Consider the following 19,564-nt stretch of genomic DNA (forward strand, 5'->3'; position numbering starts at 1 on the left):
AATAAGATATATGAGGAAAGATAGGCATAAAAGGAAATTAAGGCGATTTGATGCAAGCTCTAAATTCACCAAAAAGATTCATTTTTTTTTATCTTCTCTTTACTTTCTCGTATTTCTTTCGCTTCTTTTGAGTAAAGGTGTGTCATACTTAAATGTAATGGAGTGTTACTTAAGTTTCTTGACCGGCCTCTATTCCGTGAAGTAGGGGTTAAACAACTAAATTTAATATGTTTTGTTTTATTTTTTCTTCGCTTTTCTGCTACTTTTTCTAATCGCGACGATGAGAATGAGCGATGATTAGATAAAATTGATGAATAGATAGTCACAGAGAACTCTCTTGTCTAGATCGGAACTCGAAGCTGGGAACCTTGGTAGCGATATGGTGCTACTTCACGATTGTAGTTTTCCATAGGAAAACTTCGTCACAACTTCACAATAAGTGGAAACCACTGTTACATGAGAGTTATATGTGTTGTCTATTGTGTGAGTAAAGTAGGAAGTTTACATACCAGACTCCGATGTCCCATGTTTTTTAAAGTGATGTGACATTTTTGGATCTAAGTTGTAAAAATCCAAGTAAGCAGCCACTTCATTGATGAAGTAGTGCGAGCCAAGATGCATGGGGACGTCAGTATAGGCTTGTCCTTCTGTTTAACAGACCACCCTCCTCCCATTTATAGCCCCAATAAACATGAACGAAATAATTAATGCTCTTTGCGCTCAAATATGTATTTTTGGTGTTCTACTAAGCGGTACATTGAATGTGACCGCCCCCTCCTGTCACCAGAGTTCTTTATTGCTCTTTGCTTACTTTGTCTGACGCTATAACAAGACTTTTCAGAGATTAGCGCATTCTCTCTCTCTCTCTCTCTCTCTCTCTCTCTCTATCTCTCTATCTCTCTCTCTTTCTATCTATCTATCTATCTATCTATCTATGTCTTGATTCCTCTGTTTTATGCACTTCCTTTCCACCTTTCCCCATCTTCTCATCTCGTTATCACCTCTCTCTTTCTCTACACATATGTTTCTCTTTATTTCTTCCGTTTGCCTATCTATTTTGCAATCCATCTCTATTTTTCTCTGTTTTTCTCTCTCTCTCTTTTCATTGTCTCACTATCTTTTTTCTTTCTCGCTCTCACTCCATTATCTCTTTCTCCAATTCCTTCCTTTGTTTTCTCTCATTCTTCCTTTCTCTTTTATCTCTTGTTCTCTCTTTTCTTGATTCTTTGTTTCACTCTTTCTTCTTATTTCATTCTCTCTCTTTCCTCCTATTTCTTTGTCTCTCTCTCTCTCCTTCTACTTTCCCCCTTTCTTTGACCATCTGCTTCTCAATATTTATTTTATTCTTTCTCTATAATTTCATTTCTTGACTCCCCCCTTTCTCTCTCTCTCTCTCTCTCTATCTCTCTCTCTCTCTCTCTATCTCCCTCCTTTTTCTATTTCTCGCATTCTTTCCTGTGTTCTCTCTTGCTGTTTCATCCTCTCTTCTTTTTAATTTATCTCTTTATCTTTATTTCCTATGATTTTCTCTTTTCTTCATCCTTTTTTTCACGCTCTCTCTCTCTCTCCATCATTCTTACTGTGTTTCTTTCTCTCCGTCTACTCGTCTCTTTCGTTGATCTTCTGCTTCTCTCTGTTCCCCTGTTCTTCTGCTCTTTTCTACTCCTTCCCCTCCCTTTATTCCTCCATATGTATGTATGCATGCATGTGTTTTTGTGTGTGATCTTTAAAATACTCTGAAAATTTCTCATGTGGCTCATTCCATGAGAAATCAACCAAGAAGCACTTTTCAACCTCACATTTTTTAATTAATTTTAAATTCCGCACACTGAAAGGGCCACCTGAGGTAGGAAAATATGAAAAGTTGCAGATCCATATATTTTGTATTTCCAAATTACAGGGGTAAAAAATATGCGATTTTAACCTTTTTAAAAAACATCGTGGCAACTCTAGATTGCAATATTTCGTCAATAGATGTGATTCAGGCCTTGAAGGGCTCGTTTTACACGAGATATTCCGTGTCTGTATCCTGTGTTACTAGAATATACCTCTGTCAAGTGTGAATTTCTGCGTCGCATATTCTGATATTCTTGTCATAAAAGAAGGAAGAAAATTAAAAGCTTTGAATGGTGTCCTAGGCTTCAGCCCCTCCTAGCCTAACCCACTCCCCGGCACGGGTCTGGAATCTATGATCCAGTAATTGCTTTTAGATTACGCAGCCTTCTAGATAGCAGAGCGCTTTGAGTATGCGTATTCAACTTTTAATCTATTTAAGTTCCAGGTTTGAGTCGTGGCCTGATTGTGGGTGTTTCTTCGTGAGTACTCATTCATCAGTTCCTTGACTATTTCATCCTCATCGTCACGATAAACAAATGTGGAAGAACGGCGACACAAAGCAAGCAATAATAATAATAATAATAATAATAATAATAATAATAATAATAATACAAGCAGACTAGAATTGCGCAGACATCAGCGAAAATCTCTTTAAAAAACAAGGCCTAAGTAAGGGAACGACAAGGGACGCACGATCAGGGTTGTTAAAGATCCAAAAACTCAAAATTCTAATGGGTTCTGTTGGCATCCGCTGGAGGACCGGAACCTGTTTTTCTCGCACAATTTAAATTCGGTCCAAGTTGCGTATTGTTACATTGAAAAGAGGTTTCTGGACCGCATTGAAATTGATAAAAGAAAGGTTCCTGGACCGTATTTAAATTCATCCGGAAAAAATGTCCCTGGACTGAATTGAAATACTTTCAACATATAAAGGTTCTTGCTGATATTCTCTTCCGGACGGAAATTGAATTTATTTACAATTCCTAGACATTTAACCTCCCTCCCCACCCTATATTCTAATGGGTTTTATTGGGTTTCTTAACAGGATCGCAACCTTTATTCTTGCACACTTTAAATTCAGTCTAAGTTGCGTATTATTTCATTTCATGCTGATCCGCAAAAAAGGTTCCTGGACCTTATTTAAATTCAGTCGGCAAAAAGGTTCCTTGGCCGTTTTTAAATTCAAATGGAAAAAAGGTTCCAGGACCGTATTTAAATTGATCTGGAAAAAAGGTTCCTGGACCAAATTGAGATACTTTACAGATAAAAAGTTTTTTTACGGTCCAGAACCCATTTACGCTTGCTGATTTTCTCTCCTGGATCTTTAACAACCCGGCGCACGATACATGTCACCTAGGGATGAACCAATCAACAGCAACGTTTCACATCGTGGCGGCATAAGACGCTATCCGTGAAATCGTGCGGTTACCTGCTACACTTGTGAAATCACCCTAAACAGACTAATAACGACGCTCCAGAGTAAAAAATTAACATCTGTGTCTTTACCTTAGCCTTATTCTTAGCTTCTACAAACTGATCGGGTTTTTCATGAATCTCGTAGATGTCGCTATAATTAATTAAATTATATTTGATTAAGTTCGTTTTTACTAATGGAGAGGATGATTTAACATTAATTGTAATTTTAAAATTTGCTATCGGCACTCAAACGTTTATGATCTAAGTGCGGTAGTTGATCACGTACACTGCTGACTCAAGAAATTAAATCACATTCCGATACAAGTTGGACTTATCTTGCGTACTTATTTAACCACCTCTTTTAGTAAAACAAATGATAGTATTCGAATAACCTTGGATCGATGGCTCATCCGGTTTCATCCTATTGGATAAAATTTCACCAATTCTGACACTACATTAGTTGGGTATAATTCTGATGCATGATACATACGAGTATATTTTTTTATTATTTTTTTGAGATAAGATATTGTTGTCATGTATGTGTTCGTCTGGATGAATTCTTAGCCAAAAGTGTTGTCACTTTCTTAAAAATGTTTTACGAGGAAAACAAAGGTAGTAAAAAAAATCCAAATCGTTGTACGATGGGTTAAAAGTCAAGTGCTATTGGTATTCTAAACAGAAAAATGTATTTTTCTTTCCACGATCGACAAAATGTACCGAAAATTACTTACATAGCATGTAGTTTATTATATTTTTATATGTCCGTTCCTGAGGATAAGCATCACCCTACTTTGTATTTGAAAGTGTCTTGTATGTTGTAAAACAAAAAATCCGGAACCAAAAGAGAAACGCTACAATTTTAGGAAAGCGGATTTTAACAGTATGTATAAAAAATTTAGTTCGATAGATTGGGAAGAACTAAAATTGTGCTCAGACGTTAATATTGCTGTTGAAAAATTTTATCAGATCGTCACGTCCGTGTTCGATGATTGCATTCCTCTTTCAACCCCCTCCTCCGCCACTACCCTTGTTGGTTCATGCGACAGATTATAAGGGATCTGGCATCCAAAGCATAACGTAGGGAATACTCAAATGCATGCAGCAAAATTCAAAAATACACGTACCAGATAAAAAATAATATTCAGGATGCGTACTCAAACTACTTGAAAAGCATTGAAGCTAGTGTTAAAACAGGGGACATGAAGCAATTCTGGTCCTTCATAAGAAATAAGAAACGACCATCATACACACCTTATCTGTAATGAAAATCAAGAACTCGACAGCATCAACTCAATTGCCGAAGCGTTTGCGAAACATTTTCACTCTGTTTACGTGCAGGAACCTTCTTCTTACGAACCACCAACCCCTCTGTCTGAAACCCACACCCTTCTAGTATCTTCTCTAAATTTACAGGATATATCAATCGCTGAAGTAGAAGAAGCAATAAAGAACCTTAAACCTAAAAACCGGCAGGACATGATCTTATTCAAGGGGTGTGGTGAAAGTCTAAAATATCCGCTACATATACTCTTCAACCTTGTAATACAAACATCGAGATTTCCAGATAAATGCAAATTGTACCAAATTTGTCCCATACCAAAAAACATCAGATAAATCTCAAATTTCAAACTACAGACCAATTGCGATGCTCAGCTAAACTATTAGAACAGATTCTTTATAAACATTTTTTTCCTCACGTAAAACCAATTCTCTCCTCGCACCAGCACGGATTCGTATCAAAGAGATCTCTCGTGACGAATCTCGTAGAAATTACAAACTTCATTTCCACTGAACTTGACAACAGAGGTCAGGTAGACGTTATATACACAGATTTCTGCAAAGCGTTCGACACTGTAAACCATGATATTCTCTTGAAGAAATTAGCATTTTGTAACTTCTCCTCTTCCCTCGTAGATATAATGTGCTCGTATCTCAAAAACAGAAAACAATACGTAACTTATCAAGGTTGCTGCTCCGATGAATTGGTAGCTGGCTCAGGCGTACATCAAGGTTCTTATCTTGGTCCCTTGTTGTATTTAATATTAATTAACGACCTACCAAAAGAGCTTATAAATTCCGATAAACTCGTATTCGCAGACGATTTAAAATTTTATAGAAGCATTCCCAATGAAGAAGATTCCATTAAATTACAAGAGGATATCGAAAATGTCAACGCATGGTGTAAAGAAAATAAAGTTAATCTAAACCATAAGAAATGCAGGGCCGTAACATTTACCCGATTGAAATCCCCAATACACTATAACTACGAAATAGTACACACGCAGATAGACAGGGCAAACTCAATAACATATCTTGGTGTAATGTTCGACGATAAAGGATCGTTTCAGTTACATATCACAAAGACTGTTAATGGCGCGCATAGAAAACTGGGGTTCATTATGAGAACTGCAAAAGAATTCAATGAAAATAAATCGCTGTTATCATTATTTAACCTATATGTTAGGCCCAAATTAGAGTACGCATCTAAGTGTGGAGTCCACAAACCAGTAAACAAATAGATCTTATTGAAAAAGTTCAAAATGAATTCACTCGTTATATAGTTTTTAGGATAGATTGTGCATATTAAAAGATTACACCTTATAACGAATTACCAATTAAATTACACATTACCTCCCTTGCAAACAGAAGAACCATACATCAGCTCCTTTTTCTTTTCAAACTTCTTATCGACAAATTGGATTCTTCCTCTCTGCTTTCAAAAATAGCTTTCTATGTCCCCCATACAAAGTTGCGATCAAGAAAGCAACTCTTTGCAATTTCCCGCACCCGTACAAAATCCGCAGAAATCGCTCCCCTGCGTAGAATGTGTGGCTTACATAATGAATGGTTAGAGAGGGGCGTACACTTGGACATATTTGCTAAATTTTCTGAGTATAAACGCTATTTAATGGACAACATTCTTAATTAATTTTGTTTTTCTTTTTATTTTCTTTACCTCATATACATATATGAATGTAATTGTGTAAGGTTTGATTGATTTTTTTTTATCCACAGTAATGTATAAGGATGATATACTGTATGTAACCCCTATACGTATTTTTTTTATATCTGAAAATGTGTATAAATATTATTTTTATGTGTATAAATCCTCAAGTCTAAGACATTTACGGTGCACTGTAAAAGGGCAGATGCCTGTTGTGCGCAGGATAATAATAAATAATAAATTATTATCCTTGGAGGAGTGGTTAGCAGAACACTGTACGATGCCGGAGGTCCCGAGGTCGAATCCCGGGTTATTTGTGTATGTCCATTCATCGATTTTATCTTTGCGATTAACCAAAAATGGCAGAGAGACAAAGTAACATAAACTAAATTATTCAATAAATGCATTATTTTAATGTATTTACCTATAAACTATAGTTTATTTCATAACATCTTCACTTCACCACTCCCGAAAGATGTGAGATGTGACAGTCGATGCATCTCTTCTCCCCTAAGAAGGAAGTTTCACCAAAGCTTACCCGAGTAAAGGGGAGGAGGGTGCTGTCAGGCCTACCCTACCACCTCTATTTTTCGATTTTTGAACTGTGTAAATTTTTATTAAAAATTGAAAATAAATTACTTTGTTCGCTATGGTGTTCTAAATATTTCGGTATTAATTTTGTTCATAAAACATAAATGTAATGCAAAGGAGGCAAAATGCAGAAAGTGGGCCTATCAGGCGCAATATTTGAATGTGTGTTATTCGAGACACTCATGACAGTGAAAGTGTACAATTCGTTGGTAATGGTGTTATTTTTTGTGATTATTATAGTTAATAAACAACTGCCCCTCTACAAACAAATAGGCATTAATAAAAAAATATTATGGTTTCTGTGAGTTTTAGCGAATGATAAAATAAGTGTGTGACACTCATAAAGTAATTAGTTATTATTTTTTATTAATGATGGTAATTGTTGTCATTATTATAATTAATAAATAACTGTACATGTATAATCAACGATGGAAGCACCGATTCCGTAACAAAATGGTTTCTTGAGTTCTAGTCATTAAAAAAATGGTGAGCCTGTGAGACCCCATCCTCTAGGCCAGGGGTTTCCAACTGGCGGCCCGCGGGCCGCATGCGGCCCCCGTTGCCTTTTTCTGCGGCCCGCGAAGCCAGTTTGCAAAATACGTTAATTTTATTTATTTTTATTAAAATACGTTATATTTTTACTGAAGGAACGGAAGCTCTGTGAAAAAGACCATATCACAGGTAGAATTGATTTTGCAGTCGATAATGATCATCAGAAGAATCTAAAGTGACGTAACTTTCTCTTCACACTATGCATTCCACCCCTTCGCTATGTGGAATGAACTCGCCCGCTTCCGCGAAGGCTTCACTCTTTGTGTTTAGAAACAAACTGCGGCGCTATAGAGATCTGTTTCACTACGCACGAAGTACGAAGAGATTTCCAGTGTCCCAACTCGGATTGTACTGTGACTGATTGTTAAAGCAAATATCGAAATGAGCAATATCTCCAAAAAACGTAAGATTGAAAATGAAAATAGCTTCTCTCGAACCTGAATTGCGTGATTTGCAAGGCGATGTGTTCCTTCAAACTAGGCAAGAAAAGGGGCCAGAGTGTTTCAAATACCTTATAAAGGAACGCTTTCCAAACCTTCGTAGTTTTGGGCAAAGAATGACATCAATGTTCGGCAGCACATACACGTGTGAAAGTGTTTTTTCTTCAATGAAGTTTATCAAGAACCGCTACAGAAGCAGACTGGCAGATTCTTCACTTCTGAGACTTTCAAATACAGAAATAATAAATAAAAGAATCAGATCGGGCTCAATTTTCACATTGAACACTTACTATGAAGTATTCTTATTTGTATGGTGTGTCTTTAATTTCTTTCCATTCATCAATAAGTATTGGGTTTTTGTGAAATAAATTGTAATTATACAATTTTGATTTGTAATTCCATTGTTTTATTGCCTCATTTTCGAAATTTAGGTCATGCGAAAGTACTACATTTTCAGTTCAGTACTTACAATTTTTGTAATTTTTAATCCCCCGCCCAAAAATGCGGCCCGCCTATCAACTGCTGGATATAATTTTGGCCCTCGGACCTTTGGCCGCGGTGGCTCAGTCGGTAACGCGTCTGACTACCATGCTCAAGGTCCCGGGTTCGATCCCCGGCCGGTTCAAATCCGGGAACTTTTCTAACGGTGGAAGCGGCCCCGGCGCCTACCCAGCGTCGAATAACATGGGTACCTGGGGGAAACCCTGGGGGGTAAAGGCGGTCAGGGGCGTGATGCTGATCACATCACCCCCACTCACGACCGGATCAAGAAAGTGTGGGGCGTTACCCCCGCACCCCCTATACGCCTTCATGGCGTGGTGCTATGCACAGGGGAACACTTTACCTCGGACCTTTTGAAGTTGGAAACCACTGCTCTAGGCTAAGTAAGTTTTTCGTAGAGCACGGGGAAGTTAGGGCTAAGGCTGGACGCCTACTAGACGCGACGTGGCGCGCGGATAGGCAGACTGGAAGGAAGAACGATACGTTGTATAATGTTCGACCACTCGAAACGTGACTAGCTCGAGCGGACGAATCCATACACTAAAAAGGACGGAGTTAAAAAAAAAAAAACATGAACGAAACTGCTCTGTTGGTTTTAGATTAGTATAGGTTCGAGTATTTATTATTTCTCTATTTTAGAATTTGTGATTTGTGATGGCTGTTTCAACTCGTTAATGAAACGAAGACAATTTTCCGTTCCACTTGTAACCGTGATTCCAATTTATGCCCGTGGACTCGTCCCGTGACCCCTATTGTTGTAGTGAACTATCCAAATTAGCGCATGCGCACTTGCGTCGATGGTCGCGACAATAATTATTGTCCAGTCTTACGGCGGGCCGCCTACATGCTGGCAAGAGAAATGAGGAGCGGGAAGAGGGGAAACGACCAATCCAGCGCGATAAGAAACACAGCAGCGTGTAGAACGAGGTGCGCGCAGCACCTGCGACGCCGTAACTCTCAGCGCCACCGCAGTTGTCTGGTTGGTCAGCTGCGTATTTCCCGTTCCCCACTTCTCTCGCCAGCAGGTTGGCCGCCCGCCGTAAGACTAGACAATAGCTATAACGCAGACTGACTGCAATCAAGTGCAAGCTCGCCCACTGCGGGCGAACTGGGAAAAAATCTTCCGTTGGAAAAGATCTAGTAACGTCCACGTTATACATTCATAAACATGGTGCATGCAATTTTTAAGCGTAAAACACATTTTTCGTTTTTACGCGCAAAATATGTTGAAATTCGCAAAAATGGGCACAATTCCCATTTTATGCCTAATTCGCCTTCTTTCGCTATTTCGGATACATGATAAATGTGTTGAGAACATACATAAACACTTTTTTTATGCAACTATTAACCTATTTCGGTGATATCGCGTTTGCGAAAACTGAAGGCCCTTAATTGTAACTTGATTTCCTTGGAAGAAACTGCTTTTTATATTCATTTGTTCAAAATTCTCCTTACATGTTTCCATAAGCCATCTACAGTACATGGACACGTATTTCCCAATACTATTTTGAGCAGTCCTTTCCCTTTCATCTCCAATAAGAAGGGATGCGCTTACCTGTGTGCTTACAATTTATTCATACCCAACACCTAATTCAGAGCCATCTATCAAAGAACGCTGGAACCATTGTTGCCCTAAAGTCGCATTGTTTCTAGCATTCGCTGTTGTCTCGGATTTGCATTGATTTTAAAACCACGTTACAAATTTAGTTTTAGACTTCGGTTCTGATATCATAAGCGACAGAAAATATTGTTTCTACGGAAAAGTGTATCTTGTACAGTCTTTCTCCTGTAGTTTCCATGTAAAGAGCCTCATCTCGTGGACAGGGATCACTTCGTCGGCCTCCTTGGCAGAGTGGTTAACTCAGCGCACTACGAAGCCAAAGGTCCCGGGTTCGAAATCCCGGTTAGGACATGGATGTTTGTGTTTGTTAGGGGATACTACCGCATAGGGGTATTCCTTTAAATAATATATATGTATATATATATATATAAATAGTCTACAACGTGGCTGGATACGACGTGCAAGAGGATTGGACTACTAGGATTACAACAGCGAACATCGGACGCAGCAGTGAAGATTTGATTCCGCCCAGGAACACCGGACTCAGATGAAGATAGATACTAACTGGAGCCACGAGGGAATCATTTTAATTTCTTTTCCGATTCAAGTAACACACCTTCAATTAAATCACATTAAATGCTCTGGGAAACACACAATTCCATCGTGCTTAATAAGAGTTCCTTTTAGAATATGTAGTACATTGAATTATGATATTATTTATTATTGTGTGATAAGTTTGAAAATTTCTTAAAAGGAAGGACGTTTTAATGTGGGGTCCAGGGAGTTAGGACCCCCCCCCCGTAAAGACATGCCCAAACTTAAATAAGCAAAATACTTGTTTACTGTTGCGCAATATGAAGTTGATTATTTTCCGTAGAACTTTCATAGGATTAGACTGTGATTATACAACAGTGTCTGCAAAACTTTATGCGTATCACTACTAATAACACGCATAAAAATGATAACCAGGGACTATACCTTTCATAAGAATTTCGCTATAAATGTTTCCTACAGGAAAGTAATGAAAAAAAAGAAATGGATCATTTTTCTGTATACATTCAACTACAATCAATGCACTTTTGTCACGGGATTGGTAATTTTTCAATGTCCCTTGCATAGAAAAATGTGTTCCTAAATCAATTGCATGAGAAGCACTCCATCTATTTATCGCTTTCGAAACGTTGACACAAGGTGAGAGATCAGGACTATAGGAAGGATGTTCCAGCACAGTCCAGCACATTTTTGCATTTTTTTTTAGTCGAAACGGTGGTACGAATGAGGTTTCGCGTTGCCGTGCAAGAAAATGACACTACGGATGGGGATGCTCCGTCTTTTGGACTTGTAGGTTGCCTTGACTTGTAGCCTTTCAACTTCTAAATTTCATCCACTGTTACGTATTGATTTTGTTCAATCAGCTACCGGACTGCTTGAATGTTGTTTGCAGTCATGCTTATTTTCGGCCGCAGTGCATCATTCGTATTCTGCCGTATTCTCGTCACTCATAAACTTTTATGCTACGCAAACACTTGGGTTTTCCATAATGTTTCACTACTGAACTGTTGCTTTAATCTTCGCAAAAACCTACTTGGCTTTATGTCTTCTTTTGGGAGAAATTTAACAATATATAAGTTGTTCAGTTCAAGTGAGATTTCCACTGCTTGCTAACTCATCGTGCTGGCTGCTGACTGAATAGAATGAGTCTCAGACACGCCCACTTCGACCTTCGATTGGTCCTAAGAAGATGCGTTTGCTTGTGCAGCTGTACGGAACAAATTCCGCGTTATATTTGACTGACCCACTTATTAGCAATTCATAAAATGTTTATTTTCATTGCCTTAAAAGCACTATGTAGTTTGACCGTATATACGGGAGCGAAGAATTTAGCTTCTCTCTGCTTCGCGTTACTTCGATCCCACAGCGTGTCCATCTTCATTCTAGCAGAGGTCTCAGTGTTGCAATATTTACAAGAGGATATTTTATAAGACTAGGATTAGCAGGGTTCAACCGCACTACGTTTCTGTAAAGCTGGTTAAGGGTCACCTTGTATATCCTTGATGCCTCTCCTCAGAGAATTTCGATTACCGCAACCAGGTAACAACAAACGTCACGCACTTCTGTTATTACTGTGTGATTTGGATCAGTTAATTGGAACGTTTCCCCACACGTGTCGCTAAATTAGTTCCATCAATGGCCACCAGGTTCTGCAGGGATTTTCGGAAATCGAATATGCCAACTGCGAGTAGGTGTCACTACAATTTGAAGTATCGAGACAGATATTTGAACCCTATTTCAAGAGTTCGATAAACGTGTAGCCTCACTTTGGCCATGCAGGGTGCCGTTCTTCATTTTCATATAGGTCTCGGTGTTGCAATATTTACAAGATAATATTTTATAAGTCTAGGATCCTTACTCAGACTTTGAAGTTTATTTTTAGTGCACTCTGTGCTCAGATAGGCTAATCAGGACTAGACCTACAGCTTAAAGTTGAAAAATGGAAAACACCGTATCCCTCCAACCGGTATGAAACTCGGCACCTCCTGATTACAAGGCGACGGTGTTACCACTACACCATAGGCTCTGTCTTATTCAAACCTTAAGATTCTCACTTTCAGTCATGAAGGTGGGCCTGACACAATAATAAGAGCACATGCTTTTAACTTGTTCTTAAGTTTTTGAAACTCAATATCTTGTTATGAACTGATAAAGTTACAACATTCAAGCTACAGTGCTTCCGGTTAAATTATCAAAGAAATCAGTTCAGTCTACAGGTTTATTGCATAAAAGGCAGCTAACATTTAATTGGAGAGTTGATTAAGAAAAAGCTTTTAACATTCTGTAAGTATTGATACACAAGTAATAATGCAATAGACGAGTAAGTGTTGTTTATGAAGCAGTTATAGTTCATTATTAAAGCAGAGACAATGTTCTGTCAGGAACATATGACTTTGGCTGCTGTTTTGGAAAAATTGAAAGTATCAATAAGTGAATCTACTTAATTTCAGCACTTAGAAAAGAACGAATGTGTTAACACTGTTATGGAGTCAAGCGGTCCTCCCTGATGGTGTAGTGGTCACATTGATATTTTCTTATTTGTTGTGGTATAAAAATATAAAAGAATAGTTTGCAACAGTGTGCGACGTCACGAGCAACTCATCACGAGACCATTGATTAGTCCATCGACAGAAAGAAAGATAATTTCCGTTGAATTTCAATTGCTTTATTCTCTCCGTCGTGAAGAAAAGGAATTTCTCTCTCTCTCTCACTCTCTTTCATGAGCTTTTTCAATCACACACACAAAAAAAATGTACTTGCTGAAACCAGGTTGTTGAATTATAGTAAATAAATGTTGTACCCAGATAATTTTCATGAAAAATAAATGTACAATCTAATTGGATTACGTTTGAGTATTGAAAGTCCTATTTCTGTTAAGAACCTCAGATGGGCCCAGGTTTTTGGTAGGAGTACAATTGCAATGAAGCACCGATAGACGGTTGTAAGTGTAGTGGTCAAGGAGTACCGGGTTTGAATTTCCGATGGAGGCATCTTGCATAGTGGTTCGAATCTCACTGTAAACTGCATGTCCAGTTTCGATTAGCGTATGTGAGTATAAAGTAGACTTCAGACAATATTTGACTTTCACAGAAGTGAAAGAAGGGTTTGAATTGTGGAATATCACAAAATACATGAAACCTATATTCATGCAGTATTAAAAAAAATGAAATAACTGTAACAATTTCAATCTCAACACTGCTACATCATGCATGAAACAGGAAATGAAAATGGGATTAACATAAATCCGGTCATATCATGCAAGTGCAGTGTCTGGTTGTGGTTTCATGCCTTGAAGGAAATATTTGGTTGAAAGTTTTAACCTGAATCCATGTACACATACAACATACATATACAAGGTGTATATACAATACAAACACAATATACGTATATGGATTCATGTTAACAGATAATTAATCTTACCTTGTCTTCTTTCCCATCGCCATCTTTCTTATTTTTCTCCTGTTCCTCTCTTTTACGCTGTTCTTCTTTTAACCTCTCTGCTTTCCTCCATTTTGCTCTGCGATTTTGAAACCATACCTGAAAAAATAAACATGCATATTCATTCAGTGAGATATTCACAAAAATATGTAAGATGCATGCTACTTGTAATGGTAAGCTCACAAATTCTTACTGTGTACATTTTGTAATCGACATCCACACAAAGTGATTCGGATCCCGCTCTAAACTCTAGATCCAGTACCGATTAGTCAATCTGTGCATAAAATAAGTTTAAAGCTCAAAATCCTAGTCAATCATCCAACCATACTTGACGAGGACATGCGAGGCGATCGTAGTAATGGAGTGGGCTATCCACATGAAAAAGGAACTTCGAAAGTTGTATTACGTAAGATTTCGGATGTGATGCCTTCAAAAATTCATGAAGTGTCAATGCCGCGAGAAAATATGAAGTATGTGTGTTAGTAGAGATAAGAGGTAACATGGAACAAGCTTTACGCAATCTAACCCACCATTGGTGCATTACGCTCCTCGTACCGTCCCTCTCGTCGAGAAGAGGTCACTTTATCTCGACTTCGAAGTGGACAGAGCCGTCTCACACATTGCCATTTCCTCCAAGGGCTTGAACCTCTGCTGTGCCGTATCTGTATTGTTGTATTAAATGTTCGGCACATCTTTCTCGAATGTGCATATTTTAATTTCCTCAGACACCCTTATAACCTTTCCCGTGAGGTGATTGATTGAGTTGGTGTTTTAAGTCCACTTTATGCACAGTAAGGCTAATCGGAACTAGACCTCCGATTTAAAGCGGAATCCGAACCACTGTGCCTCCACCGGGTATCGAACCCAGGACCCCTTGATTACAAGGCGAGGACACCCAATGAGGTGAATCCATACTTTCATATTGGAACATCTTAGTGTATCCTTACATTTTAAATGTGTTGTGTTTGTCCTGCGCAGGTTTCTTTACAACCTTGCACTTTTAATCTTTCTCAAGGGACTTTCTACACCCCTTTGTTAACTCGTTGGTAAGGATTTTAGATAAGGAAATATTCCACCGTGTACATGGAAGGGTGCAAAATGTGCCGAAGCGCCCAAAAATTCTATGGTGTTCGAGAAAAAGCACTGAAGTCAAAAAAGGCAATTTTACGGCAGGCACTTTTTAATGTTTATTCTCTTAATAGTAAATATTGTAGACGTGATGTACATGTTGGATCATAACTGTTAAGAATCATTACACGTGTTCAATATAAAATCATACTTATAATATGCTCCTTAATTGATTCAGTGAGACCTAAAAGAAAGCAACAGGAAATCGTAATTTGTGACGTAAGTGCTTTTTCCCGAACCTCCTAGAATTTTAACTCATTCATTTGTCCATTTTTTTTCTTATTACTTTAACCTCTCTTTAGGTAAATTGCGCTGATGAGAATGAGAATGAAATTGATGAAGGAGCAATCACAAAAGAACACGCATGCCCAGACCGGGACTCGGACCGGAAAGTGCTGTGTCAAAATAAGAAAATAGTCAACACACTTGATAACATCCAATCTTACTAAATTGTTTATTATTGGTTTGAAATTACATATAATTCACACCAAAAACTATCAAAATTCTGTAACGATTTTGTTTTCGAAGTTGTTCTATCGCAGACCGTTCCGATGATATTTTAATGTCCTGAGGTAAGCAGTCTCATCCACAATGGAACCACTTACCCAACACTCGAGCGCTGTGGGTTACAGATGACTGCACATAAGCTAGCATGCGATTGAATATGAAAGGCTTAGGACCGGTTGGGCAATCACTGGACGACCATCTGCTCCATGCAAGGGCGAAGGGTTGTTGTTAGGGGGTTGGTCACCCCTAGGATGAGTGAACGGTGGAAATAATGCGGCGTGACATCACTGTATGCATATGAATGCAGTGTTTATACAAATCATTAGTAAGATTTGCAGGAAATGTTGCACCATATGAGTTCAGGATGTTACATATTTAGGGCGGAAAAACTACGCAACTACACACAGAAGAAATGCATTAATAAAAGCAAGGTGGTGCATAATAGCTGTGGAGTCAAACGTCTAAATGTATCAGTTATTGAATATGCACTAAAATGCATCTTATATTCAATTAACAATAATAATTACCAATGGCGCAAGAGCCCTTGAGGGGGAAAGGCCTATCTACCCACTGCCGACCTCACTCGCACTAGAGGTAGATCATTCAACTAGTTACGGGGTTACGTGTGGACCGCACGACGAACCCGCAGTCGTTGTTGAATGTTTCCATGACCGGGTTATGCTACTCATTCGTAGCTCCCCAATTTCCTCACCATGGTGGGAGGCCACCGGTCCCATATACTGGCCGAAATCTCAAGAGAAAAGTTGTCACGCTTCCCGCAGGAGACTCGAACCTGCGTGTGTCCCGTATGCGGAGCCCAAAACGTGACGCCCTAGACCGCACGGTCACAGTGCGGGTCTTTTTCATTGATTTGGTCTATTTTACTTAGCTTTTCTGCCACTTTTGGCTAATCGCGAATATGAGGATGAGCCCTGATGCCAAATTGATGAAGGGACACTCACCAAGGACACCCATTCCCAAGGAGGAATTCAAAGCCGCAACCCATGGCGTCGTACCGTGCTGTGCTAACCACTCCACCACGGAGGTCGGCATAATGTTCGTTGAATATTGTTTCTAAATTCACTTTAGAAAGTTGTACTGAATATTTGTTTATTTATTTTTGTTTTTCAAAAGGACACGTACACCGGAGACCCCTCCTCGTTAAAAAAAAAAATAGCGGCTGATATGTGTATTTCAGGACGTCTAACTATTTTGAGCCCCTTTCTCATCTTTTTGCTGTTCGAGCTAGGAAAATACTCCTCCATTATCTACAAATAATATTACTATTTGTGCCTTATCATACCTCTCTTTTTCAATGTTTTCATTATCCCTCTCTTCTTTTCTCTTATCTCTTGCTTCTTTCTTTCTCTCTCTCTCTTTCTTTCCATTTTTCTTGGTTAAGTACTCTCTCCCTTCAGTTTTCTTTATTATGCAGTCTCTGTCTCCTCGTATCTTTCCCCTCAATTTCGATTCTTCTTTTCCCTCTCTTCTTTCATCCTCCCGCTCTCTCCCATTCTCTCTTTACTATGTACTCTCTCTCCCTTCTTCCTCCTTCCCCCTCTCCCTCCCCATGTATCTATCCTCAGTTTCCCTCAACACCGATATCTTTCCTTTCTCTATTTTTCTATTTATTTTTCTTTTCACTCTCATTCTCTCTTTGTCCTCTCTTCCTCTCTCTCCAATGCATTCCACACACTTCACCCTCTGTCCATAAGCTTCTGAACTTCGCCTCTAATAGATCGTTTACTTCAAACAGCGATTGGGTAATTTGTCACATTCATTCCTCGAAGCAAAATTTGTTAAGGATAATTCCTTCCCTTCCCGCACCGTTACAAGATCATTACCTCCCTTTGTCGTGTAAAAGAAACGAGAGACAGCAATTCTCGCAACAACTGTGGAAAGTTCATCTGGCCAGTGAAGCACGTAGAGCAGTCAATATGACAGTGCTCCCTCACCCACCAATCCTCAGGGGTTTAAAATGAGGGGGCCCCCCAACCATTCCCCCCGATCTTCGATGTTCTATTGATCCCCCCTTGCCCCCCGGCATTTTTCAATCCCAATTTAATCTCAAATAATGTCAATAATTCTCTCTATAATCTTTCCAACCGACCGAATTCACCTTGTGGGAGCTACCTCGTTATCCCATACCGGGAGGTTCTTTTTTCCTGCGGGGGATGAGGGGTGAAGGGGGGTGAAAAGCCTGTTTCTTGATTTCCAACCATGACTTAAAAACCACTTAGCTGACGTGAGGGGTAGGGGGATCAGGGCTCCTGTCGAACCGCTAATGTCAATATTATCACAATTTGTCTGCTCCTTGCCTCCCCCATTTTTTCCTCTATACTGAATCATAGAATTAAAGGGAGAACGTCAGTCGCTCTCTGTGACAGGAGCCATTTTGCTCCGGGACTTCAGGGATCGTCTTGGCAACTTTTTTTGTGGCTAAGTTGCGTGTAAAAATGTCAGGGGGGATCTTTTAGCATGTCTTAGCCCCAGTGCAAAATCAGCCGCCCTTCTCTACAAGGGTGGGGACAAAACTACCCTTACAAGGGAAGCGTGGGAATGAAATCAAAACCGTGTTTCCTTTGTAATAGTGAGTACTATCGACGATACACATTCTGGTATTCTCAATGTAAACCAAGTTTCTGAAAGCTGTGGCTTTTACAATAATATTTTATTCATAAACTCATATGTACATGCAAGGATGCCGCACGGTGACCAGGGGACACTTGCCCCCCGGAGATATCTGGATATAGTTCTTGTATTTAGAATGGTGAAATTGTAGCGATATTTTATTACAAATAATATTGCTTTCTGCGATTTACAGGCTATCAATTAACATGAATTAACTGTCCTGTCCAACACAACAATGAGAGAACTTTAGACGGAAAATATCAAGAATTAACCTTTTTTAAATAAGATCATTTGGAATTTCTCGACTTTTCGGGATTTCTCAAACCACGGAAATCATTTTCCGAAGTTCCCTTTGGCACGTTAAAACATGGATCAGAGGTACCAGGATGAAGTTGTATCTGTTTGATATCAAGGGGTCCCGGGTTCGATACCCGGTGGAGGCACATAGTGGTTCTTATATTACTTTAAACTGTAGGTCCAGTCCCGATTAGCCTTTCTGTGCATAAAGTGGACTTAAGACACCAAATCAATCAATCAATCTCTGTATGATATCTGTGCACTGTGCACAACGGCAAAGTATTTTGAAATTCAATTTGAATTTTATAATTTGTAAAGTATTATTATTATTATTATTAATAATAATAATAAAAGTTTCTGTGACTGAACGCCTTCATGTATGAAATCCTACTCTGCCCGGATACTCCCCGAGAAAAATTCCTCCCATTTTAAACAGCCGACCTCCGTGGCGGAGTGGTTAGCACAGCGCTATGATGCCAGGAGTCCCGGGTTCGAATTTAACTTGAGCATTAGTGTTCTTTATGAGTGTTTCTTCATCAATTTCATCATATCATCACTCATCCGTGCCACCTGTCTTTTGGTGTCACTCTGTATATCACGGCTAATCTCTAGGATTATGGGTTCTTTTCTTGGAATGTGAATCAAACAGCGGATACATATACCAATAGATATGAATAAGAAAATATATATTCTGAGACTTCTACGATACAAAGACTATATGCATGAATTCTTAGTATAAAATTTTCTTCCTTCTTCTTTGGTAAGATCGTCTTCTTCTTTCTTCTGTTATGGGAAGATCATCTTCTTCTTTTATGGAAAGATTATCTTCTTCTTTCGTTTGTTATTAGAAGATCGGCTTCTTCTTTCTTCTTTTATGGAAAGATTATTTTCTTCTTTCCCTTGTTATTGAAAGATCATATTCTTCTTTCTTCTTTTAGTGAAAGATTATCTTCTCCTTTCCTTTGTTATTGAAAGATCATCTTCTTTTTTCTTTTATGGAAAGATCATCTTCTTCTTTCTTCTTTTATGGAATAATAACCTTTTAGTTCTCCTTGTCGTTTCTATTGCTACTCGATATGCTTTGGGGCGACAAATATGGATATAGCGCCACCAGGGAAACAAACAAAACTCTAGCAAGAAGCTACCATCTTGCCAGAAGGATAAGACTCA

At 38.8% G+C, this 19,564-nt stretch overlaps 1 protein-coding gene across 1 annotated transcript in view; it reads right to left on the minus strand.

Moving 5' to 3' along the window:
• LOC146003460 (uncharacterized) overlaps positions 1 to 19,564 on the minus strand; it is an 87,569-nt gene that overhangs the window by 67,318 nt on the left and 687 nt on the right. The window contains exon 2 of the mRNA XM_083141749.1: positions 13,814 to 13,930. Coding sequence (XP_082997875.1) covers positions 13,814 to 13,930 — 117 coding nt within the window. The remainder of the gene's footprint in view (positions 1 to 13,813; positions 13,931 to 19,564) is intronic.

This window comes from Lepisma saccharinum, chromosome 20 (genome assembly GCF_977018435.1).
Source record: "Lepisma saccharinum chromosome 20, izLepSacc3.1, whole genome shotgun sequence".
Taxonomy (NCBI): domain Eukaryota; kingdom Metazoa; phylum Arthropoda; class Insecta; order Zygentoma; family Lepismatidae; genus Lepisma; species Lepisma saccharinum.